The sequence below is a fragment of the Zootoca vivipara genome, chromosome 5 (genome assembly GCF_965207765.1).
Source record: "Zootoca vivipara chromosome 5, rZooViv2.hap1.1, whole genome shotgun sequence".
Lineage (NCBI taxonomy): Eukaryota > Metazoa > Chordata > Lepidosauria > Squamata > Lacertidae > Zootoca > Zootoca vivipara.
This window is the reverse complement of record NC_142588.1, coordinates 56,397,956-56,423,690: the sequence shown is the minus strand read 5'-3', so window position 1 is coordinate 56,423,690 and position 25,735 is coordinate 56,397,956. Positions and strand designations below refer to the sequence as shown.

General features: G+C 42.7%; 3 protein-coding genes and 1 long non-coding RNA gene across 24 annotated transcripts in view; 2 read left to right on the top strand and 2 right to left on the bottom strand.

Moving 5' to 3' along the window:
* LOC118093828 (claudin-15) overlaps positions 1–5,815 on the top strand; it is a 29,324-nt gene extending 23,509 nt beyond the window's left edge. For all 4 annotated transcript variants that reach the window (XM_035133572.3, XM_088670722.1, XM_035133569.3 and 1 more), the window contains 4 exons: positions 2,105–2,269; positions 2,997–3,078; positions 3,577–3,678; positions 4,898–5,815. In XM_035133572.3, the coding sequence (XP_034989463.3) occupies positions 2,105–2,269; positions 2,997–3,078; positions 3,577–3,678; positions 4,898–4,991 (443 nt within the window). In that variant the 3' untranslated portion in view covers positions 4,992–5,815. The remainder of the gene's footprint in view (positions 1–2,104; positions 2,270–2,996; positions 3,079–3,576; positions 3,679–4,897) is intronic.
* Positions 5,816–7,025: 1,210 nt separating this feature from the next.
* Positions 7,026–10,324, bottom strand: DUSP28 (dual specificity phosphatase 28). Its single transcript, XM_035133574.3, has 2 exons — positions 9,793–10,324; positions 7,026–7,996 (listed from the first exon to the last, which is right to left on the bottom strand). Exons 1-2 carry the CDS (start codon positions 10,138–10,140, stop codon positions 7,871–7,873), a joined length of 474 nt encoding a protein of 157 aa, XP_034989465.2. The 5' UTR covers positions 10,141–10,324; the 3' UTR covers positions 7,026–7,870.
* LOC148685686 (uncharacterized) lies at positions 7,284–25,226 on the top strand. Its single transcript, XR_015950252.1, has 3 exons — positions 7,284–7,523; positions 12,521–12,682; positions 25,104–25,226. It is a non-coding gene; the product is annotated as an uncharacterized LOC148685686 (long non-coding RNA).
* The window catches only part of ALDH18A1 (aldehyde dehydrogenase 18 family member A1), a 28,493-nt gene continuing 17,219 nt past the window's right edge, over positions 14,462–25,735 (bottom strand). For all 18 annotated transcript variants that reach the window (XM_088670712.1, XM_088670715.1, XM_088670708.1 and 15 more), the window contains 10 exons: positions 25,201–25,345; positions 24,247–24,320; positions 23,306–23,405; positions 22,370–22,590; positions 21,209–21,346; positions 20,660–20,855; positions 19,880–20,001; positions 18,811–18,997; positions 16,846–16,941; positions 14,462–15,394 (listed from right to left, as the gene is read on the bottom strand). In XM_088670712.1, coding sequence (XP_088526838.1) covers positions 15,213–15,394; positions 16,846–16,941; positions 18,811–18,997; positions 19,880–20,001; positions 20,660–20,855; positions 21,209–21,346; positions 22,370–22,590; positions 23,306–23,405; positions 24,247–24,320; positions 25,201–25,345 — 1,461 coding nt within the window. In that variant the 3' untranslated portion in view covers positions 14,462–15,212. The remainder of the gene's footprint in view (positions 15,395–16,845; positions 16,942–18,810; positions 18,998–19,879; positions 20,002–20,659; positions 20,856–21,208; positions 21,347–22,369; positions 22,591–23,305; positions 23,406–24,246; positions 24,321–25,200; positions 25,346–25,735) is intronic.

Genomic DNA, 25,735 nt, shown 5'->3' with positions numbered 1-25,735 from the left:
AATCCTAGACATTGAGTATGACCATTTCCCACACTAAAATAAAGAGAAAAGACAACTTCTTATGTAAAATTCCTAACTTTGGCCGATTCATACCATCATACCTGCCAAGTTCCAGCCTGAGAAATAAGGGACTGGACCGGAAGTAGCAGACCGGAAGTAGCGCTGCCGGCATTTTGGAACTGGGCAGAGCATGCTCAGAAGCGACTTTTGATGCTGCTCTGCCCTGTTCCAAAATGGCCACTGCACCAGAAGTCGCGCTGCAGCCATTTTGGAACTGGGCAAAGCATCATCATAAGTCGCTTCTGAGCATGCTCCGCCCAGTTCCAAAATGACCGCCGTGCCAGAATAAACCGCGGAAAAACAAAAAAAATCTGTTTTTTCGGCTGGGGACAGCTGGAAAAACGGGGGTTTCCCAGGGAATACGGGAGACTTGGCAGCTATGCATACCATACATAAATAGATTATTTATCCTGTTATTTTTACTGTTAAATTTATATCCCACTCTTCCACTCAAAGCAGCCCAGGGTTGCAAACAAGTGACAAAACAATCAAAACATCCTTAAAACATACTTAAAGCAATTCTACTAGAGATTCAAAGGCCTTGACTTGTTGAAAGAGGAAAGCCTTCAGTAGGCACCAAAAGATGATGCCTATTTAACATTCGAGGGGAGGGGATTCCACAGGATAGGGGCCACAACACTAAAGACCCAATTCCTACATTGTGTGGAATGGACCTCCTGATGGTGTCCCCAGGAAACCCTCACCTGCAGTGCCATGGCAGATTAGGTATATACTTTGTTGTTTGAAACCTACAAACTACATAGATGTTTACATTACCACCAGAAGCTCATTAAAGAGTATGATAATGCTAGATGATAGCGTAGAATTCAGTTGCATAATAGTTACAGAAAACATGTGGCTTACATTTATTTGTCACCTGTTCTTGTCACTTGATTCTTTTATCATGTGCTGCAGCTGCTATTCATTGGTACAGTGGCTTAATAAGTTACTTTATGAATCAATACTTACCAGTGGATAGTATTCTAGGGAATTTCTCACTAACTACATCATAAATATGCTTTCATTTTTTTATCCATCAGCTCCCAGCCTGAATGTTTTAATTGTTTTTACTTATAATTTTAGTGTTGTATTTGTTTAGTAACCTGCTTTGAGGTTTTTTTACAATCAATTGGTATATAAATTTAAATGAATGAATGAATGAATGAACATTCAGGTAATTGGGGTGTCAGTGCTGCTGAGCTACGCAGAGTCAAGATATAATAATAATAATAATAATAATAATAATAATAATAATAATAATAATAATAATTTTATTTATACCCCGCCCTTCCCAGTCAAGACTGGACTCAGGGTGGCTAACAACAAGAATATCAAAGCAAGCATAAAAGAAACAATTCAATTAAAATGCAGATTAAATATAAATAGAAACGACTTTGCAAACCCAATATTGGATGGAGAGAGTAGCTTCAAACATTAAACTGGCAAAATGACCACCAGATGGTGGAGAAGTTTGCTGGTTGTTGCTCATCTCTGTGTGCTTGCATTCAGTCTTGACCATTTGTTTCCAGATCTGTCCACCATCAATCTTTGCTCCTTTCCTTTGTTATGTTGGTTGCTAAGCATACAAACAGGTATGAGATGAGTATGACGATTGGTGTAATGGCTTCTAATATCTCAAAGGCATGGAGGACTCCCTAAAGAAGGGAGGAACAGTGATATCCTCAATGTTTTTCTTAAAAGGAAGGGGCATTTGGGCAACTCTCAGAGGAGAAGTCAGACCAAAAGACAGATTCACATACATGTGGGTAATGTAAGATGTTTCTGACAGTCTAAGGGCTTGAGAGATTTCCTCTAGGGTGTAATCATAGTTTGGGCTGGTTAATCTCACACCTACCTCTATGGGCTTCCTGATACTGCCTTCTATGAAACCAGATATATAGATATAGATATATAGATATATGTACCATCTGCCCATCGTTGCTCCCAGCAGCCACACATTTGGATCAGTGGGCAAGTATTGCTATTTGACATGTCCTTTGCCGAAACTGATACCTTTCTTGACGAATATTCCTTTCCTCTGCAGCTTATATTCAAGCATGTCGTGCCCTGATGATCACTTCGCTCATCTTGGGTATGTGTGGGACTCTGCTGACATTGCTTGGTTTGAAGTGCACTCAACTTGGATCCAATAGTGAAAATACAAAATCAAGAATTGCCATGCTGGGGGGAATGATCTTCATTTTAGCAGGTGAGTTATCAGTAGACCCTGCACCAAAACAATAAAGCTAATGGTTCTCCAAGGATGCTGTGCACCATGCTGGTGTGGCAGGAGGATTCAAGGACAATCAAATAAACATTTAAACATTTCAATATAGTATAGTATCAAAATAATGGTTTTTTTATTTGAAGAATATGAATTGCTATCTTTTCAAAATGAGAGAGATTGAGGACAATCCTACTAGTGATTCAGAATCGCTGTTAGAGTGCTGGAGAAGATGTGTTTATAATTATATTTTAGGAATGATTCATGTTCTTACGCAGCTGCATTGTTTTATGCTTTCTGGATGCCCCATGATCATATTATAAATTAGTTGTGTTCTGTGTTATAAATCAAGCACTGCTAATTGTTTATTTTTGTTTTCCAATGTATTTCTTATCATATAAAAAAAATCTCATTTTTATATGTGGCCCAGAGAAAAAAGTTTGAGAAGCAGTAGAATAATAGGAAAGGAGGCACTCAATTGCCATCTTATTCAATCACAATGTAATGAGGCAGAAACGCATCCATCCAGCAGCCCTGAGCAAATTAACCAACTCAACTGAATTGAGTATTCAGCTGAAACTCATGAGACCGAGTAGGATTTCATTAATCAGCTGATGGCTTTATTATATTTATGTACATGTTATTTCTGTAAGGCAAGGCTGTGGAATTAGTTAGTTCCCTCCATTAAAATGGATCTGTATTGTTTCCCTAGGTCTCTCATCAATGGTTGCTATTTCTTGGTATGCAGAAAGGATCACAGCTCAGTTTTTTGATTCATTATATGGTGGAACCAAGTAAGTTTACAGACTTGCATGTTGTTGTTTTAAAAAAATCTCAGTTCACTAACTGCAATATGTAAATGGCTTTAGGCATTGTCAAAACTCACATGAAACTAACATTTGGCTTTAATATTTTTTGCATTGCACCTTTCTTAACAAAAAAAATGATGAGATTCATAAGGATACTTTGAATGCATTTTTGCATTCAGTAACATTCTGCTGCTTTCTGAATTGGCCTAGTTCCTGATTTCAGTCTGTTGGTCATGCTGAAATGTGACCAAAGGACAGAGGAATTAATGTCTCTGACAACCATAATAGAAGATAGGTTTAGGGGTGGTGGTAAAGGATTACTGTAGGTGAAAGCCCTGTTTTGACCCACCTCAGTGTTTGCAGATAATCTGTTTGAGACAAAATCCATTTCTCCTGCCTTCTACAGAAATAACATTAGAAAAAATATGGCAAAATGTATCTATTTGATTGTAATGATGCTTCCACGAAATCTTTTTTTTCCAGATTTGAGCTAGGATATGCACTGTACTTAGGCTGGGCTGGTTCCCTCCTTTCTATGCTTGGTGGGGGCTTCCTGACATGTTCAGCATGCAAAGAAAAACACAGGTAGTTGACCAATTGCTATTACAAGAGTAAAAAGTATCAATGAAATTGTTAAAGGTTTTACTGAGCAGTCTGTTTCGTCTGGTAACAAACCCCAAGGGTTTATATTGCTTTCTAAACATTTTGAAAATATACAGATGGGACTTTCATCTGAGCAAACATGAATAGGATTGAATTATAACCTCTACTAGCTGATTAATTCTAATGTTTTATTTGAGAAGAGTTCAATGATCAGTTTATTGTATGAAACAGCTGTGTGTACACAGCAACACTGCTGGATTTGCCACAAAGAGATAGAATCATAGTATCGTAGAGTTGGAAGAGACCACAAGGGCCATCCAGTCCAACCCCCTGCCGATGATGCAGTCACTCTTGATTCTCTGATCAATGTACCTGTATGAGACACCTTTTTCAAACACCTGTTCGTCACATTATGGATATTCGGTTTACACTTTAAGAACCGTAGGTGTTTACTTAAAAATGTATACCCAGAGCCAAAAAATGCATGCTAAAAATGTTCAGAAAAAGCTTAACATTCTACCAATAAGTTGAGGAGAGAGGATCAAGTTACCCTCCAGAACAGACTGGTGGAGCTGTTATTTATTTACTTCTCATATGTATACCCTAACCCCGAATACATTTTGGACTACAACTCCCATCAGTCGCAGCTAGCACAACCAATGAACAGGGATGATGGGAGCTGTAGTCCAAAACATTTGGAGGGCACCACATTGGCCACCCTTGCCCTAACACTTTCTTGTATGAACTAAGGATAGCAGTATAGCAGTTATAATTAGACTGAGAGATAACGACAGGCCCAAGGTTACCCAGTGAGATTAGTGGTTAAGCAGAAATTTGAACACATACCTCCCCAGTCAAATTATTATACTCAAACCACTGCTATACTCTCTTTTAAGAGAGAGAGAGAGAGAGAGAGAGAGAGAGAGAGAGAGAGAGAGAGAGAGAGAGAGAGAGAGAGAGAATGGCTCCGTGTGCTGCAGGTGCTAGATCAGAGAGAAACCATTTGTATAGGACCTGTTTGCATCTATGCAGCATAGGGAAGTCTGCACATTATTTTCTAATTGACCTCTATGGACTTTTAAAAGTGTTTGACATTGCATTTATATTTCCTCTGAGTAATGCCTGACTCAGTTAAATTTCTCAAAATTAGAGAGAATGAATGAGAGAGCAGCAGCACATTGACACCTCTTTTTAATTACAGAGACTACAAGTATGCTGCTACCCAGCACGGCAAGGATGCACGTATTTACATCAAACAGTCCGAGACAGTCACATCTGCCAAAGACTACGTTTAGATTTTTAAATGTTTCACATGTTCTAACTCATTATAACATCTAAGCCCTCCATTTCCATTTCCACATTCCACTTTCAACAGACATTTTACATATATGTAGAATTTCCTTCTGGTAATAGTTTAAGCTACAGTGGCATTTGGGTGTATGAGGACTAATCTAGTAAAGAAAAATAATATGTAACATGTTAGCATATCCCCCCCCCCAACAAAAAAAACCACCCAGGAGTTTTATCTAGTTTATCTACATTTATCTAGTTTGTCATAATGTTGTCTCATTGTTGTAGGGAACAATGTAAACTTAGAATCATTTCAGGAATAAAACGTCTTATCTCTCTCTGAAGGATTCAGTATTTAACCATGCAATATGCAAACACTGTATGAGGAGTGAACTGATTCTGACAAGTTATCATGGACCTTAATAATATTGGTACCACAGTATTTACATAGTGCTTTAGAGTGTCCAGAGTGCTTCACACACATATTATCTCCGTAACCATTACAACAGTCCTGCACGGTTGACCAGGATAATCCCCATACTGTAGATGGAGGAAGGGGCTGAGGAAGAGAGAGAGAAATTTGCTTAAGGCCTTCTACCAAGGTTGTGATGAAGGCGAGATTTGAAGGGGAAACATTCTTGTTCACCTCACTTAGGCATTGCATCACAGAGCTCTCATTGGCCAGGGCTACTGTTAAGAGACTTTTTGTGCAGAACCTTTGTTACAAGTTTTGACCTGCTGCTTATGAATGTATGTTCTACCGAGTGCTAACATCTTTACTGTTTGTGTATATTCAATAAACGTTGGGGTTTTGCTTCTTTATAACAAAGTTTTGCTTCTCTTGTGTGTTATTTTACCCACCGTTAGACACCTGGGCCCACATTTCCATGAACTTAGGCAAAGATAGCCAATGTGCTGCTTGCATGACCACCCCACCAATACGTCTTACGGCACCTGCAAAAGGTCTTAAGTAAATATCTTCAATAAATGAGAGACTTGTTTGCTCTTCTTCCTCAGTTTCTATTTGCACAGGCTCAGTCTCCCCTACAATTCTACAGTTCTATGATTAAGCTGCCTTGCACATAAAAAGTAAGCCATCGGGGCTCTTTGATAAGCATGAACTAAGATCATTACTTCCACACCCTAAATACTTGATTCTTATTGTATAATCAGTCATCAATCATAATCACTTTCAGAAAAATATGCCAATTCACTAGCAGAGTCCTGTTAATCAAAAAAGAAAATACTGATATGATTTTAATGTAGACACACTAATAGCTACAGGCAATCATAAATGCAGGCATAAAATGCAGATAAGGGTAGGTTGATTTATTTTACATATTCGCAAAGACAGTTTTCATCTTGCCCAAGGCCATTATTTGTTGTTCTGTCCTTCCTTGTTATGGACTTCGGAGCCAGCTGTTAATAATGTATTATGAGAGTAGAAACTTTTATTTAAATATAGGTGATGGCCATGCCTGTGGGTGCTCACAACATGCTCAAAACAGATATCTATTGGTGAATTAAAACACATTTTAAATAAATTTTCAGCCTTGAGTAATGCAATAGAGTGCCAACATTGTGCATCATTTCTCGAAGATGGATACCAACAACACCAAAGAAACACACACAAAAACCCTCCAATCTGGAGGGGCACATAACCACAATTTGTCCTCAATGTGCAACATTTACTTTGTGGCTTCAGAGACTACTAAAGTTCCAAAGATTAATGTTTTGGGGGATGTCTGTGTGACCTCTGGGCAGTCCACAAAAACAGCTCCTCAGGAACTAGGCAGATGAGAAGCATGTTGATGGTTATCAGTCACAGAGCAAGTCTGGATGATCTGACTTTTGAGCATCCATTCTGATTTGCTGTTAAGCAGAGGCTAAACTATGCTCAGTCTTTATTGGTCATTTGTTCTGATTTGTTTGCCAGGTGGTTATATGACAATGATTTGCTTGTAAGGTGATTACATGTTTCACTGTAAGCAACAGCAATGGCTAGTACACTAACTAACATTCTCTAACCTAACATTCACCATCAACCATTTGTTAATCACACACTTTTCAAAGGCTTTCTCCTTCGTTTTTCAAAAAGCAAAAAGTTCATTTTTAAAAAAGTGGGCATGTTGTGTAGGACAAACAATAGCTTTATTCCACTTTGATTGTGCAAACATAAGCTCCTGCACACACTTGAATCTCTCCCACAAAATACTTGTGGAATAACCAGCCTCATATAACCATGCTTAACTCTAAGGGGTTAATACCATAGAGTAAGCTGCCCTGCCAAGCTTAGCGAGGTCAGTTCCCCTCAGCTTGGGAGGGACTTTGTAATCGAGCCTATTGTTTAACCAATCTTCCTGAGAAGCTCAATGTGTGAGGAGGTTTAAGTTGATTTCTGCAGCTCAGACCACATGGCCACTCTACTCTTGAGTTCCTATACCAATAATTTAGGAACTTTGCCACTTTAACTAAGCCAAGTTTTATTGCCTGTGCAACTTTTTCAGAAGTGCAGGAACCTGACCATTGGATAGTTTGTAAGTAAATCATTTTTAACTTACCAAACATGTGGTATTTTTCTATGCTAAGGGAAGAGGGAAGTTTTGGAACTCAGAAAGACATATTTGAAAGGCCTAACAGCCTGCATTTCCATGCTTTACCTTGCTGTATATTTTGTGATTTTAAATCTCTGCTGGGGTTCTCTCACCAAAGAGTACAGTACTTGCCACAGAACTGGATCTTGACACCTAGAGAATTCTCCTTTTCATATACAGTAACCTATATTTTTTATTTGCCACCAACAATACTGACAGTCTGGAGGCATCTACAAACTTTCCAAGCTCTTAGGACACACACACCGCAATCTGAATCAAAACAAAAATGTTTATTGCGAAGTTATTTTTCGAGAAGAATCCATTTGATGCTGCATTTGTAAATGCCCTTCATATTTTTGTAACTGGGACCAAAAGCCAACATTGGGCTCTGCTACCGGCCTGGCCATCTTCACAATCTACAGGGAGGGAAAAAAAGAAATCGATTACACACAAAGGAAATGACTTTCCCACAGGCTGGCCATTTACAGCTGCCCTAAAAGTGGAACAGTATCACTGAAAATAAAGGCACAGAGTGACATAAATTTATATGCTAATTCATAAGCACAGATGCAAATTCATAAATAATGAATGTAAATTTAACATACATGCAATACATCTCATCATAGCAGTCTGTAGCAGGCATCCTCAAACTTCGGCCCTCCAGATGTTTTGGGCTACAATTCCCATCTTCCCTGACCACTGGTCCTGTTAGCTAGGGATCATGGGAGTTGTAGGCGAAAACATCTGGAGGGCTGCAGATTGGGGATGCCTGGTCTATAGGAATGGGCAAATTTGTCAATTTCGATTTCTACCAGTTTTGCATTGTTCCAATCTTAAATTCAGATTTCCACATTTCTATATCATTTTGGAGGATTATTATTATTATTACTTTCCCCCCATATTATTACTTTTTAAATAAACAGTCCGCATGAAAATTCATCACCATTTGCTACACACCATATACACACTATAAAGCACATTTCTTCCCTCTAAGAATTCTGGGCACTGTAGTTTGGAAGGGCTGCTGCAAATTATATTTTTGTGGTGAGTGAACTACAGTTCCTAGAGTTGGGGGAAGCCCTGCGCTTTAAATGCATGGTGCATATGCAGCCATAGTATATTAAGGTCCTGGCAAAAAGAACCAAATTGTTGCTGTTTGCAGTCCTTGCCACCCCTTTGCTCCCCAAAACTAGTTTTCTGGCAATACAACAGAGATCTGTACTAATGCTAGAAACAGGCAATTGTTTTTAAGAGAGTTGAAAGCAACATGTGAGTGGCATTAACTTACAATGGTGTACGCACATTTTTGTCTTCCTCGGCTTGTTCACACCTGTCACACTGAGGTACAAGCTGTCACTGCAACTATTGATGGGAAAGAGTGTACACTTGATTTGTACAACTCAGCTATTCACAGCTACACACACACTTTGCACTCATTAAATGTTGCATGTGAATAACTGTATGAGTGTACAGCTCAAGTAATATGTGCACACATTGTACACTCATTTAAAATAATGTGTAGAAGCCCTTACTGTTGCCTCTGGTCAAGTAGCTATTTGTAAGAGAACAAACACCTGTCTGGCAGAGGTAATAGTGTGAAACATGTCAATGCCACAAGCAACTATTACATTCTTTGAAAACCTCTTGTTGCATAAATTTGACTAACTCACCTTCAGTCTAGGATGATTTATTTTTAAGGAAATTGCATGAGTGGTGGCATTCTTCTGAGAACCGATTGTGAATAAAGACACAAACAACATACAATAGTTCTGAAATGAGTGAGTATTATTATTATTTTATTTTATTTTAGTGCATAGGGAGGAAGCTGCAAAACTTCCTGTATAACATTGCCAGATTTTATTTCATAGGAGTTTAAAAACGCGTGAATCTGACAACTCAGAATTTACTTGCCATTGGAATTTCATTGTGCCAGAACACCCCCAACAATCTCCAGTCAGAGTTGGCTTTATTTGCCCAACTGAGAAGGAAATTAGGCTGCCTTGAAAATTAATTTTCTTTCTTATCCTTATGACACTTTCCTTGGAGAGAAAAAACTGAATCAGAACTATTGCAATGACTTTTATTATGCAAAGCATTTCAAATTAGAAAGTAAGATGCTCTTGCCCAATTGAAATACAAATGCTTCTGCATTTCAGCATCAACAACCGAGCTATAGAACAAGATAGTTATTTTTCCTGCATGCTCACAATACCTCAAAGGCATCCTTCAGGCTGAGATTTTGGTGCTTCATCAAGTAGGCAGTGCAGATGGCAGCAGATCTGCTGCGGCCGTTTTTACAGTACACTAAGCACTTCCCACCGCTCTGGACTGCGCCCTCTATGGCATCGCTGCAGCGCTCAAAGTATCGATACAGGTCCTCTGAGGGATCATCAAAGACGGGGACCCTCAGCGTCTGGACTTGCTGAAAGCTTGGGAAGGGCTGCTGCCTGGAGACATTGACACAGAACGTAATCCTCTCTTGAACGAGGAGATTCTCATCGCAGGCTGACCTAGAATTGCTAATGAACAGAGAATCGGTGACCTTGCAGAGGGTCAACATTTGAAGGGGAATGGCGGGGCTGCAGGAAGAGGAGCAGCTGAAGCTTTCCCTGGTTCAGAAAAATGACGGGGAGAGGCAGAGCGGTGCTTAAGACTCACCTCCCAAAAGCGCACAGATTGTCGTATCACTCTGGATGTCTTGTTCTGCAGCCATCTGCAGGCTGTGCTATATTTATTCTACTTGTAGTCGAAAGGATTACATTTCAGGCTGTCCTAATGTCTTCTGTTTTGTTTTTTGTTTTTTAATGGTAGCACTTAGCAATATTGAGCTTTGGGCAGTCGCTTTGGAACAATAGAGCAATTATTCAAGACTCTCTAGAATTTCTTTAAGATCTCTCTCACACACATTATAATCCAACTTGTTGGTTAGAAGACTCAGGGCCCCTCCAAACTGGTGTTTTATTGCAGCTTTATTCTGCAACATGTTCTTGACACAGTAATAGTGCATTAGTGATGGATTTGTTCTATTTTGTGAGCTGTTCTGTGATGCAATTACTGCTGTCTGGAGGGGCTATAGTGCAATAAAAGTTGAGCAGAAGGGGAGAATCTCCATAACATATTTGGTAAGAAAAATTAGGGGATTCTAGCAGAATCATCCTGTTTGCATGAGGAAGTGTGTGGAGGGACCTTTACTGCAGTAATTTCTACACATAGTCACCAGGGAAAGAACGGAATTGAATAAGAACATATGCCAGTCTGGTGGGTCGACAGGCGTTATTAGCGAATTCCAGCATCAGGAAATAACACTCCCACAGAATTCTGCAGTTGGCGAAGTGTCTGAATGAAGCATGTTTGCAATGTTTCTTCTTTGGGAAAGTGAGAAAGCTATTAAGACATTGTGAATATAGATAGCTTGTTCCAGAAGGGTAGCCATGTTAGTCTGTTGCAACAAAAAATAGAAAGGTGTTTTGTGGCATCAGAAAAAAGATTTGTGGCATAAGCTTTCATGAATGAAGTTGGCTTTAGTCCAGGGATGGGCAGATGGCAAATCAGTACATACGGTATGCATCGATTTGAGCAATTTGCAGTACTGTAGACCAGCAAGGATTCTGACTCCCAATTCTTCAATGGCAGCAACAAGAAAAAAGCTCCCTCAAGTTTTGAAACATGTGAATTCCAGTCCAACTCAACCTCAGCCAGCAACGACAGGAAGCAGTCCAGCTTCTCTGACTTTAAGAGGCTGGCATAAGCTATGTGCTGGAACATTTAATGAGAGCTGCTAGCATCCCCCAAACCAACTTGTCTAAAAATAACAGTGAAAGGGGTAAAGGTTATAAAGCACTCACCGATAAGTCAGATGTTTACTCTTGTCTTTTTGATTTCTAGAGCCTAGGGTAGGGAGCATGTCCACTATAACATCCCACTGCCACAAAAAGGGGATCATCAGGTTGCCTGAGTATATGAACTGCCACCCAGCAAGTCTTGTCACACTTAAGCTATGGTCACCAGATTTTTTTCAAGGAATCTGGGGGGTCACTTAAAAAAAAACCATGCTTAATTATTTTAGGAAAGGGTTGCCCAGAGTTCTTGACCTATTTTTAGGGGGGGGGGACCCCAAAGCTGTTGGGCGCGCACCTCGACACAAGGCAGGTGGAGAAGCCCATCTACAAACACACCAACGCCCCCAAAAAGAGGTTGGGGAGGGGAGCATAGCTGCCAAATTATCCCTTTTTTAAAGGGATTTTCCATTATGCTGAATAGGCTTCCTCGCGAGAAAAGGGAAAACTTGGCAGCTATGGAGGGGAGAGATCGAGTAAAGGCGCACGGTGGTCTTGGGAAAACACGCATTAAAACACACACACAAGACACCAGCTTCCCATAACCGGGAGACCACTGGAGGGCGAGTGCTGTCTCTATGGAGATTTAACTGGCGGCGGTGGTGTCTCATTACCAAAGGTGGACAAACAGCGAACTCGCACACAGCTCTCCTCACAAGAGAGGCTGCTGGTGCCGGAGGAGGGAGGGAGGGAGGCTTTGTCTCCCGAGAATGTTTCAACCCCCACTCCCCGTGCCCCGCTCCCGGCAGGAAGGCAGCGCATCACTGCCGGGGATAAGGGGCGCCGCAGCGCCTTCCTCGCCCCCCTTGTTAAATTCACCATCTCCGCAGTTGGAGAGAGAGGAGGGAGAGAAAGCAAAGCTTCTGCGCTCCCCCCCCTCTCTCTCTGATTTGAACTAACAGTAACATCATGGCCACATTTCACTAGCCTGAATGAAACCAAGATACACTACATCCACAGCATTCCCCAATCAGCCAAGTGTGTAACTCTATCAAAAAGAAATAACATTGGCCTGGTATGACTTGTTTTTGGGGGGAACTCATGCAGGCTCTCAGCATCCTTTTCCAGGTGCTCACAGACTGACTGTTGAATTATCTGTTCTAGGACCTTTCCTGGTATGGATGTCAAGCTAACTGGTTGGTAGCTGCCTGGGTTCTCTTTCCCCAGCTTTTTGAAGATGGGGACAACATTTACCTGCTTCCAGTCTCCAGAGCCCTGATTTGTTCTCCAAGAGCATATAATTTCTAATATTGAGCTGTCTGCAAGGTAAGCACTTATAACATGACTGAATAGAGAGAAAGGCTACCCAAAAAAATGTGGTGGAAAGGTGAGTCATAAATATTTGAAAAATAAACAATTTAGTGATAGAACTCTGAAGCTTACAAGAAGACTCAGAATCGTATTTATCTTCCCACACATACCCCAGGAGCATTCATAACCCATTGATTCCTCCTTTGCGGAAACAGCAGATAGCAGTGCTATAGCTTTTCATCTGTTACAAGGCACACAAAGAACTAGGTTCTAAAGTGAAATTTAAACTGCAGGCACCATATGTCACATATGTAATTTATGGAATCTTTGCTATTGAGACTTGTCCAGTGATATAGTCCTTATGGTCCAAAGCTGTTGCCCATATCAATTTTGTATTGGCAAAATCCTTGATATTTGCAGGCTTCCATATACCTGTAAAATAAATGTCTGTAGTATTGGGATGAATGGCAGGACAACAAAAGTGGATTTGATTAGCCTTTATGGTTGCCAAGAGACTACTGCTTAGGGCCTGGAAGGATAAACAGCCACCATCTATTATGGAAAGGGACCCCTGGCCGTTAAGTCCAGTTGCGGATGACTCTGGAGTTGCAGCGTTCATCTTGCTTTACTGGCCGAGGGAGCCGCCATTTGTCCACAGACAGCTTCCGGGTCATGCGGCCAGCATGACTAAGCCGCTTCTGGCAAACCAGAGCAGTGCACGGAAACAGCATTTACCTTCCCGCTGGAGCGGTACCTGTTTCTACTTGCACTTTGACGTGCTTTCGAACTGCTAGGTTGGCAGGAGCAGGGACCGAGGAACGGGAGCTCACCCCATTGCGGGGATTCAAACCGCCGACCTTCTGATCGGCAAGCCCTAGGCTCTGTGGTTTAGACCACAGCGCCACCCGCGTCCCACCATCTGTTATACAGTGGCCTACATACCTTACTGGATGTCTATCTCAACATTTGGAGGGAATGTATCAATTCATGTAAGATAGATGTATTGATGGTTATTGTATATTTTAATGTGGGCAGATGGGCTTTTTCCTCCTCAGTTAAAAAAGAGACAGGGGGAAATGCAACAAATCAGTTTTGTTTAGTGGATCAAGTGCAGGTGCTGAATCTAGAAAACCTGGCTGCACAGTCCATGCAGGAACTCATTAACAACATGGGAAATGTATCCCTCACCCTGCAAGCAGCATTCTACTTGTCCAATGGGAGTTCCCCTTTCTCTCCCGCCACCAAAATCTTCTCCAGAGGATCTCCATTGTGCAAGCAAAACAACAGCATTGGTAATAACCCCTAGTGGCAGCATCTAAGCCTGTATACTCCATCTGTAAAATGAGAATACAGTGGTATCTTGGAACTTGAACGACTCCATTCTCAAACGTTTTGGCTCCTGAACTCCCGAAACCTGGAAGTAAGTGCTCTGGCTTTCAAACGTTCCTCAGAACACAAACACCCGGCGCTGCTTCCGCTGTACAAAAACCTAGCTGTTGGCCAATCAGAAGCCGCACCTTGTTACTCAAACGTTTCAGAAGTTGAACGGTCTTCCGGAATGGATTACGTTCGAGTTCTGAGGTACCACTGTCACTGTTACTTAATTTGCATGGTTGCTGTTAGCTTGAAGGATTGAAAAGCAGCATAAAGCACCCCACGCTTTATAAGAGAATTCTGTAAGTAACGTCATCAGTAGACAAAGGCAAGGCGAGTGCAGCTATACCGTCAGCATTAAATACATTTGTAATAGGCCAAAACTCACACCATCATTTTGAACAAAGCAGTAGAATCCAGTCATATTGCAAGGGAGTTTTATTTGAAAAACCATAAAGTTTGAAAAATACGTTCAATTTGTCAGGGGAAATAAAAGCTTATATAAAATGAACAAAAATATTTGGTACAAATATTCATAAGAGGGTTGTGAAAAACAATTATAGTTCTACCACTGTGATTCTCCCCACTCCATCTGTCAACTTTTAAAGGAAATTAGCGTGGAAAGCATTGCTTGGATTTTTTAAAAAATTCATTATGCACCTGGAATGTTTATTACAGGTGATTTAACATTTTAAATAAGACATGAACTGTAAAGAAATGTCATAGCAACCTCTTTCAGATTTCAAATCTCCAAAGGAAAGCAGAATGATCAAGTATTTCTTGCCTTCTCAAAGCAATAAAAGCATGGGTTTGTGGGATCTCTCTCTTTCTCTTGTGAATGGCCGAAAAGAATAATCCAGATCAATAAATAGGTCCAATATCAACCCTAAAGCTCCCCATCATTTGGAGTGGAGTACCAGAGTCCTCTTTTCTGTGCTGCAAGCGCAAAGGAGGTGCTTTCAATGTTGACACCCAACATCTACGCATTGCAGCGTGAGGAGAAACAACTCGGGCACAAAACAAGGTCCGCAAGTCACCGCTTGGGAGTATCCAGAAGCTCAGCGTGCAAAAACACTCAGCATTCCAGAAGGTGGAAGTTCCTCTCCTTTCCAAGACTCTCTTCTGAAACTGTAACAGTCTCCATAAAGATACACTTGCCCCACCTGGGTGCTCAGTTGCTGTTCCTTTGTGGGATGGGGAGATTTTCATGAAGGTACTTCATACTTCCTTGCTCAGAGAAATCAGAAACAATGTGATTCTCCCCTCTTAGCAGCCACTTTGTGGTCAACAGCCCCTCAATTCCAACTGGCCCACGGGCATGGATACGCGATGTACTGATGCCAACCTCAGCTCCTGTGTGCAGAGAGTAGAATACAGTCATACCTTGGGTTACAGCCACTTCAGGTTGCGGCTTTTTGGGTTGTGCTCTGTGCCAACCCGGAAGTACTGGAACAGGTTACTTCCGGTTTTTGGTGCATGCACAGAAGCACTAAATTGCGCTTTGCGCAGAAGCACCGAATCGCAACCCGCGCGTGCCTCCCGCACGGATCACATTCGCAACCCGAGAGTCCACTGTAACTGGGTTGAAGAGGGCAAGAAGGAAATTCTCCAGTCTAATGGCACAAGTCAAGTTGAAAAGACCTCTTTTCACCCATATTTCAAGATCCCCCCCCCAACTTTCCCTCATCCTTCTTGCACTGCATTTGAGCTCTGGACCTGCCAATTTGCTCCTCATGAGGTTTAGACATCTGTGGATCTGCGGTTTCATCTTCTGGCGCAGCACCACAATGAATGCTTGAAGTAAAGCAGCTAATTCCTCAGTGCCCACCGAGTAATTTATCTTAAGGCTTTTTTCTCACTGAATTGCCACATTGTGCGGGACTTAATGCAGAGTTTGCTCACAGACCTGCGCTTTACCCATATGCAAATATATGTGTTGCCATAGATTACTCCAAGCAGCAGTCACTCTTTTGTCACTGACTGCTTCAGCTGAATCACTCTTACAGTACATCTCTAATTATTAATAATAAATAAATAAATAAATGATTTATAACACGCCCACCTGACTGGTTTGCCCCAGCCATTCTGGGCAGTTTCCAACATAATATCTAAACATCAAGCATTATAAATGTTCTGATACAGGGCTGCCTTCAGATGTCTTTTAAAAGTCAGGTAGTTATTTATTTCCTTGACATCTGCTAGGAGGGCATTCCACAGGGTGGGTGCCACCACTGAAAAGGCCCTTTACCTGGTTCCCTGTAAGTTCACTTCTCGCAGTGAGAGAACTGGTAGAAGGCCCTCAGAGCTGAACAATGGAGGTGAACTGGGCTGAACAATGGAGGTGAACTGGGCTGAGGCCGTTTAGGGCTTTAAAGGTCAGCATCAACACTCTGAATTGTGCTCAGAAACGTCCTTGGAATTAGGGAAGTCTTCCCCAATTCTGGGTTCCCAGACGTTGTTGGACTACAACTCCCATCATGCCTGACCAATGGCCATGCTGGCTGGGAATGATGGAGGCCGTAGTCCAACAACACCTGGAGATCCAAGGTTGGAGAAGGCCATTCTCTTCATTGTCAAAAATGCTCTTATTTATGGTAGCCTCTACCTCCAACTCTTCCTTTGGGATGGCCTGGATCACTCTAATTCTAAAGTACTCCAAAGCTTTAAAAAGAAGTTGCAAGTAAATCTCCTTAAATATTCTTAACTTTAAAGGTGACCATGTATCCTCCCTGAACACTCCCAACCTCACACAAAATGTGTAACTTGGCCACCAGCGGCACAGGGCACCCATCGCCCTTCCTTACCTAGCCCAAAGCGATAGCCATCTGAGAAGCGGGTGCTGGCGTTCCAGAACACACAGGCACTGTCCAGGTGCTGGAGGAAGAACTCTGCTGTTTTCTCTGGGGGTGACAAAAAGGAATTTTTTAACGCAACTGCTTTACAATAGAACTGTGCCAAACGTGGGCTGAAACAGAATGGTCACTTGTTTAGTCAAGGCCTTTTAGAATTTTTTTTATACCACTGCTGCCTTTTATTATATTTAAAAAGCTTGTTGATGCTTTGTTGTCAGCCAGTCTGTGTTGCAAAGGTGGACAGGATAGAAGCTTGAGTATGAATAAATTTTATATTATGTCTCTTTGCAAGGGGGACTTGCAACAAACGAAGTTGCTGTGTGGAATGCTCCTGGCTCAAGGTTCCAGCCAGCCAGTCATGGCTTTTTTTGCAGGATATTCCATCCCATTTCCCCACTGCTTTTCTCGTGTTCAGTCCTCGTTGGAGCTTTTACTCCCTTCTTCCGGCTTGGTGCTGTTTTGACGGGCACTCAGCAAATGAGCTTGCCATTCATTTATATTCTTCTTCTTCTCCGTAGAAAAAATAAATGTTAACAGCAGGGAGCTGAACACTCAACAAGAGCAAGCAGTTTTAGAAAGGAGGGAACAAGGTACCAGCAAAATTTGCAATGTTACTTTTAGAGAGTGCTTTGTTCATTAAAAAAATGTTTAGGGGTACTCTCCTTTTGACTCAAGAAAATCACCCTTTTATAGTTCAAATCGGGGGGGGGGGGGAATACAGTATATGGACAAAAGTACAAAGATTCACAAAATGTTTAGGGGTATGCGTCTCCCCCAGAAAAAAGCACTGTTTTTAGAACATGGGAGTTGTTGCAGTTTCTTGAATGTTGATGGAACCCAAACAGCAATTTGGACATAGCCAGTGGGATTAGTGACTTGACCCACCCCCCCAACCCCCAAAATATCCATTGGTGGAGGCAGTGGTGGGTACCAGATGGTGGGTATCACAAGTGGACAGAGTGCTATTACACTGATGTCCTGCTTGCAGGCTTTCCACAGGCGCATGGCTGGCTACTGTGAGAACAGGATGCTGGACTAGATGGGCCTTTGGACTAATCCAGTGTGGCTCTCCTTATGTTCTTAGTGTGTGCTCCTCTTGCACTGTTTTGGTAACTCCAGCCACGCAAGAGAAACCCAGGCCACAGCTCCTCCCCACACCTGCAGCAGTGCTCATGTACCTGGGAAGGGCAATACAGGCAGGAGAAGGAGATGTGGCTTGGAATCCTCCAATGTGGTCCAGGTCACCAGGTGTTTGTTCCTAGAGCAGCAAAGGAAGAGAGGCACATTGTTGGGGGGGGGTGCCAGGCCCTAGAAAGGTAACTTCAGAAAAAAAGCCCCTCAAAGTTCCAAACCAGGCAATCCTGGGCACCACAATTGAAGAAGGGATACTGACAAGCTGGAACGTGTCCAGAAGAGGGCAACCAAAATGGTCAAAGGCCTGGAAACGATGCCTTATGAGGAACGGCTTAGGGAGCTGGGTATGTTTAGCCTGGAGAAGAGAAGGTTAAGGAGTGATATGATAGCCATGTTCAAATATATAAAAGGATGTCATATAGAGGAGGGAGAAAGGTTGTTTTCTGCTGCTCCAGACAAGCGGACACGGAGCAATGGATTCAAACTACAAGAAAGAAGATTCCACCTAAACATTAGGAAGAACTTCCTGACAGTAAGAGCTGTTCGGCAGTGGAATTTGCTACCAAGGAGTGTAGTGGAGTCTCCTTCTTTGGAGGTCTTTAAGCAGAGGCTTGACAGGCATATGTCAAGAATGCTTTGATGGTGTTTCCTGCTTGGCAGAGGGTTGGACTGGATGGCCCTTGTGGTCTCTTCCAACTCTATGATTCTATGGAGCCCCTGAATGCAGAAAGAAACCATCACAAGGAGTGTAAATGCACACGAGACGTTAGACTAGCCACCAACCGTTCTCTGTGATGATTACATCTGTGTGGGAGCTCCCATATTTGTGGATGTGTTCAATAGCATCCTGTGTGCTGTCCACCACTTCAATGCAGCACTCCAGGTCCCCATATTCCGTGCGGAGTGATTTCACCTCCGAGGGGCTGAATGTCAGGTAGGAGGCAAACTTGGGGCCAGCGTGAACCTTCACCTGATGGAAGAACAAAACGTTTTCACTGCACATTCCTCTTCCAACCACTTTCTATACAAAGAGGGAAGACAAACAATGCTCAGAAAGTCCATTGCTCAGTGATAAGCATGCACACTGTTGCCCACACGAAAGATTCCCCCGCCCAATCCCTGGCATCTCCAGGAAAAAGGCCTCTTGTCTGAAACGCCAGAGAGCTGTTGATATTCAGAGTACAGTCAATACAGAGCTAGACAGTTAGCATAAGGCAGTTTCCTATGTACCTTCCTTTGTACTTTTGAAGGAAATTATCTTCCTCTCTCTAGCACTTTCCTCACAGTAGCCTACTGCCCCAGTCCCATCCTGTTTCGTGGGCTTGGTGGCTGAATCTCATTCAATCCTGTTGTTCAAAGCTCTCAGGCTTCAAGTTAGTGGAGAAAGCGCTTTCACAAGCCAACCCCAAGTCCTCCTTCAAGAATGCCAAACACAGCAACTAACCTCTCACTATCTTTTAAGTTCTGCCCATCCCTACTACAGAAGATCAGCAAGCAGAAGATTCCAGTCTCCAAGAAGCTCGGACTAAGATAACCTCAACAGGAACCTGCTTTCCATATATGCTTGTCTTCTATGGCTCTTCAGCAGCGCAGATGCATTCCAGGACCTTGACACCAAGAGGCATCATTAGAAAAGCTGGCTCAAAGTGCAATGCATGCTCAGGACGAGCCACACACTACTGTAAAAACAAGGCCATGGCTTAAATGAATCTATATCATTCTGCAACTGGAGCAGACGAACACTCCTCAAGGTATGCATCTGCAGCATCCATTCTTGGCTGGCATCTCACGGAGCAGAAACTCCTGGCAGCCACACACACACGTTCAGCCCGTTGCAGCCATCTTTACTTGCCTGTTCCACTCGCAACATGTCAATGATCTGGTCAAAGACAGGAGTCCTCAGCAAGTCCCGGTGTATTAAGAGAGTCTCGAGCGCATTGCAGGCTGCAGGATATTCACACTTCGAGTCTCTCACTGGATGAAGGACAAACTATTGGTTACAAAGGTGCTGCACAGCATGCAGGGTCAGATATTGGGCATGCAGGATCTATACTGGGGTTTTGCTTTGTTTTTTACTAGAATCCACCAACCGTAGTCGATCGCTTAGAGAGGGGAGCTAGTTACCTATTGCACCCCATGAACAAGACACTGGGATTGCCTGTGGACAGAGGTACAAATATACATCCAAGTTACTAAAGATCAGGGATTCTAACAGCCTAAACAAAATTTAAAAATTCCTTCCAGCAGCACCTTAGAGACCAACTAAGTTTGTCATTGGTATGGAAGGAATTGCTGCTGGAAGGAATTTTTTAATTTTGTTTTGACTACGTCAGACCAACACGGCTACCTACCTGTAACTCGTAACTGCCTAGTTTAGGAAGCAAAAGTCTTTTCTTGCTACTTATACTGAAAGAATTAGGAGTCAGAAACTGCCATTACCCTACTGAAAATTATCCTCTGATCTACCGATCTACCAGTAGATCCCAATCTGACTTCCGTCCCTCCCCCTGCTGTAGAGCACCTGAAATAAATAGGTTAAGGAGGAGCATGTTGACCATCCATGCCCTCTCATACCGATCACTTAGCCCAAACCCTTTTAAGAAGAAGAAAAATCTCTGTCCTCTCATCTCACCTATTCTGGTGACCTTCTCCACACTGGCCTCCAAGTCCACATACACGTGACAAATTCCTTCACTGTGGCCCATCACTGGGATTCCTCTAGCAGCTTTCTGGATATCCCGAACCAACTGAGACGAGCCACGGGGGATGATCAAATCTATCAGCTTGTCTAAACGGCAAAGGTCTTCCACCTCCTCCCTGGTATTCACCTGTAAAGACCATGCCAGGAATGTTACAGAGGTTGCCCATGGAAGAGTAAACACAGTATGGGACAAAACAGGGAATACATACCCAGTAGGGAAACTGCCCAGCTATTTGGGCATGTGTGTGTGTGTGTGTGTGTGTGTACAACAGAAAATAAGTAGCTTGTCAAAGCACCTGGACAGAAGGTAACAAGTCCCAAAGCAGCACAGAAATGTTCACAGAGGCAGTTGATTGCCTGGAAATAGCTCTGCATGGATCACAATTACAGATTACAGACATTTCCAGGATCCCTGCCCAGTCCCAAAGAACTGCCTGCCATGTGTGAGCTCAAAAGATAAAAGATTTGCGGTGCACTTACCAGCTGCACCGCATCCTTCACCCCGTGGGTGGAAAGGGCTTCTTGAGTCAGATGGTGAAGGATCTGGTTGCTGTGCGATGCCTCTTTCCCTCCTTTCAGCAGTAAGCCATTTCCACTGGCAATGGCCAAAGCAGATACCTGCCAGAAGGGAGTGCGAGGAAGACAAGCATTAAAGAACACATTTATAACCATAGCAGCACCTAACAATTATAATGTATTGTGAGAGTGCTGTGAACCATTTCTGATTTAACAGTAATAAATGTACAGTGCCATATTTCATGGGCAGCCAATGTTGTGTCCTACGCTGCTGAACTACAATAACCATCAGGCCCAGTCAGCATAGCCAATGCTCAGGGATGATGGGAGTTGAAGTCCAACAACACCTAGAGGACAATGCAGTGGCTACTCTTCCTTATTCCACTTATTTTGAATCTTCATTCCCCCTGTCCCTTTCTTCCTCTCCTCACCACCATTCCCTCACTTTTTGACAATATAAAACACTGAATGGGTTATGGTCCCATCAAGCTCAGATCTGTCACTTTGCTGTATTTCAATAGTAATGCTTCCAAGGTTGCAATGCTGCGTGTTTTTCTGCTAAAGCTTTGTTTTTGGAAGGGCCCGAATTGCTGGTGGGTATGCAATATATCTGGCTGGGAAGCAGAGGAGTTGCTATAACTATGTCCCTTCTGAACCAATCAAAATTCAAGGAAAGATGCATAGCTCCAGAGGCTACTCGGGCTGCACAACTTTTTCATAGAGTCATAGAGTTAGAAGAGACCACAAGGGCCATCCAGTCCAACCCACTGCCAAGCAGAAAACACCATCAAAGCATTATTAACATATGCCTGTCAAGCCTCTGCTTAAAGACCTCCAAAGAAGGAGACTCCACCACACTCCTTGGTAGCAAATTCCACTGCCGAACAGCTCTTACTGTTTAAATGGACCCAATGGAGGGCACTATACAAAATAAAGGACAAACTATCAAGTTTGCTACAACACATTCACATCCTAACCACAACACATAAACCTCAATTGGCAACACTTTCAGTACTAATTATTTCCCTCCTTGGGGGAGCAAGGTGGGGAAATCCACAACCAGAGACCTTCTCAGCTCATAGCAAGTTATATTTGCTTTGTTTCCCAGGTGACTTCTTCACACACCTGGGGGAGACAGTCGGGCCGGGATTCAAAAATCACTAATAAGACCCCAATAGGCACAGTCACTTGCTCCAGCTCCAAATCCTTCGCTACTCGTGTTCTTCGAAGGACGCGGCCAACACTGTCTTGTGACGACGCTGCAATCTGTCGCAGCCCAATGGCCAAACTATTCAGCTTGGAGGTTGACAGGCTGAGTCTCTTCAACAAAGGAAGGGCCAACCTTCCTGAAATGGAAGCAGAAGCCAGTAAGTCAGACTTCATTTCATGAATGATTAGAATGAAGCAACAGAAAAAAAAGACTTCAATCTGAACACTGAGTCAGCAGATGGAAGTGGTTGCAACTGAGATCTTATTGATGCAAAGGTTTTAATGGTATTTGTCTTGGTTCATGGTTTATATTTATTTCTTGTTACATTTGTTTGTTACAAGCTGTGCTAAGAAAACTTAAAAACAATCAAAGCACTTATCACATTATCCTTTCCTGCAATCTGTGTTTCAGCTGGTCTAATGAACCACATGAATGGCTTTATGTAGAGAAAAAGACCCCTGGGTTTGCAACCATGGAGAAGTCATAGGCTTTTCTGGAATAGGAAAAGCCTTTGTGACCTTGTTGCAAGATCTTCACCTGGTTCCTTTAGACAACTGTGAAGCTAGGCTGTCTAAAGGTTTTGGCTAAAAAGATTTCCTCTCTGTTTTGAAGCTGAAGTAACCCCTTGGGTAGCATGAACAACAAAGGTGCTCAGGTGAAACAAAAACAAAGTCTCCATGTTAGAGGAACATTTGGCCAAAGGCTTCTGGATGTTCCCAGGATTTCTTCATCTAATCTTTGTAGTCTGTTGAAGTAATAAATGGCAGCCTCAGACATCTCCGGCATCACCCACTTGGCCTGATGAGAAATTGTGCTCACCACATACCCAACACAGATTCCGCCCACTTTACCTTTCTTCTCAGCTTCTTCCAAATCTTTCTTGTTGGCCTGAAGAATCTCTTCTCGCTGGTCTGTCAGAAGGTCAGCAAGATGATAGATGATCTCTGCTCTCTGTAGTAAAATAAACAGGGAACCACCATCAGGCATTTGATTGTTACCGGCTCTCTGGTCACCATATTGACATAGGAGATGTTGTTCGCTCCTTCAAACCCACAGCCCAATCTCTCACTGAGTTGCCAGGCCCTTTGGTTTATCTCCAAGACTGCTCATCTATTCTTCAGTCAAGCTGCGGGATAGGTATCCTTGCCAGTTCAGTTTGCAACTCAATTTATTCCCCCTGGAGCACCTGCTCTACAAAAATCAACCTCCCCTCCCTTCTCCCCTCATCCTAACCATGGTAGAAGGTGCCACATGCTCCAAGTGGACTGATCTTCAGATTTCAAAGCTGCTTGAGCTATGACTCAGATCAGCCTTCCTGATGTTTTGGACTATAACTCCCATAATCCCTGACCATGGGGCCATGCTAGCTGGGACTGATGGAGTTGGGAGTCCAAAATATCTGCAACTTGGGGGAAGATTAATCTAGGCTATCAAGAGTAAGGCATGCACAACTCTCAGCCTGTACGACTCCCGTGGTCCCTTCCAACTCTACAATTCTATGATTCTAAGCCAAACAAGGTTCCAAGAGCCACATTATCATGGCCCACTAGGAGCCTGACAATCACTGTTTTGCAGCTCAAGGCAGGCAAAAAAGCAGGAACTTTATTGAGCTACTTACGGCTAGAGGGATGAATTTAGCACAGCAGGTCTTAAAAAATAGCAGGCCTGTTCCGTATTATATAGTATACATACTCTTTGACACAGATGTCAAATTGCATGCTTGCAGAGGTGAAACTCAATGTACTTGATCATTCTTAATAATATACATTATGTGACTGACTGGGCTGGTTACCTGTTCAGGCTGAAGTGCTGCCAAACTCCTGCCTCCTGTTCGAGCCATTTCAGCCTGCTGTTCCACAGTTGGGCCTTTAAAAAAATAAAATAAGCAGAGGGTGGTTACATACTAACTCTCATACATACTAACACCACATACTCAATGGAGAATATTTAGAAGAGTTTATCTTTGCTTCTCCCACTCTTGAATCAAAATATGGCTGAACACTCCACCCCACAAGTCCAGAGAAAAGGGTGCAGATTGCAGAAGCAACATTTCCCCCCCTAAATGTTTAGCAGGACAACCCCTAAAGGGGCCTTAAACACCCTTCTGAATAGAATAGAATAGAATAGAATACTTTATTACGGTCAAAGACCAGCTCTTGTAAAAATCCCAGTTCCAAGGAGCATAACATATATATGTGACTCTTTGTACAACAATAAAATTGATATTTGTAAATGCAATGCGCATAGGAATACTTAAAACTTAAGCCTTAAAACTTAATAAGCTGCCGCCGAGAACTAGGCCTAGGTCGCTCGGGAAACCTTATTTTGGGACGTTCAGACGGGCTGGTTATTCTCAGTAGAAAGTCTGTGTCTGCATATCTGGACGCAGAATCTGGCGACCGTCCTGGTTATCTTCTGGTCTTTGCCTAGCAGGAGCAGGTCGTATATTTGCTTTTCCGGGAGGGCCTGCTGACCTTGCCAGTATAGGGTCCAGGATCTCCCTCCGTGCCTCTTCTTGGAAGGGGCATCTGAAGAAAAGGTGCTCTGGGCTTCCTATTTCCCTCAAAGGGCAGAACACCCTTCTGTCTCATACAACAAAAGCATAAATAGTTTCATCCTCACAGTTCTTTTGTGGTTTTTATTCTACAGCTGCAGTAAGCAACTGCCTCCAGCCTCCCAAAAATTCTGCACCATGACTGTCATTCTTTGTTCCCCACAAATTCTGGACCGGGCCATGCTAACCTACCTGCAGGCTTCACCTCTGAAAAAAACGTGCCAACTTTCTTCCCTTCCACAATGTCTGTGATGACATGGCCAGAGATCTTGGGATGAGTTCCATTGGCAATCACTACCGAGGTACCTCCCTGGAGAGCCCACAGGGCAGCTTTCACCTGCAAATGAAGAATAGTTTTGAATGCGCATTTTCAAACAAAAGAGCATTGTTGTTTGCTGTAATTTCTGCTGGGGGTTTAAAAACTCGTTTAAGCGTCAACACTTTTTCAAGACATAAAAAAAACAGAGGTAACTTTCCCCATTAGCCAGGGATGGGGAATCTGTGATCTTCCAGATGTTGTTGGACTCTAACCCCCAACAGCATCACTAATGGTCAGGGATGATGGGAGTTGTAGTCTGGAGGGCAACAGGTTTCTCATTGCTGCCATAAGCACCTCGTAGTTTATCTCACAGGCATGGCATAGGATGCAACAGGAAAGTGTTTTTTTATAAAATAAATATATAAAATCAACATGTTTGTTATAAAGGCTAAACAAGGTCTTAAGATA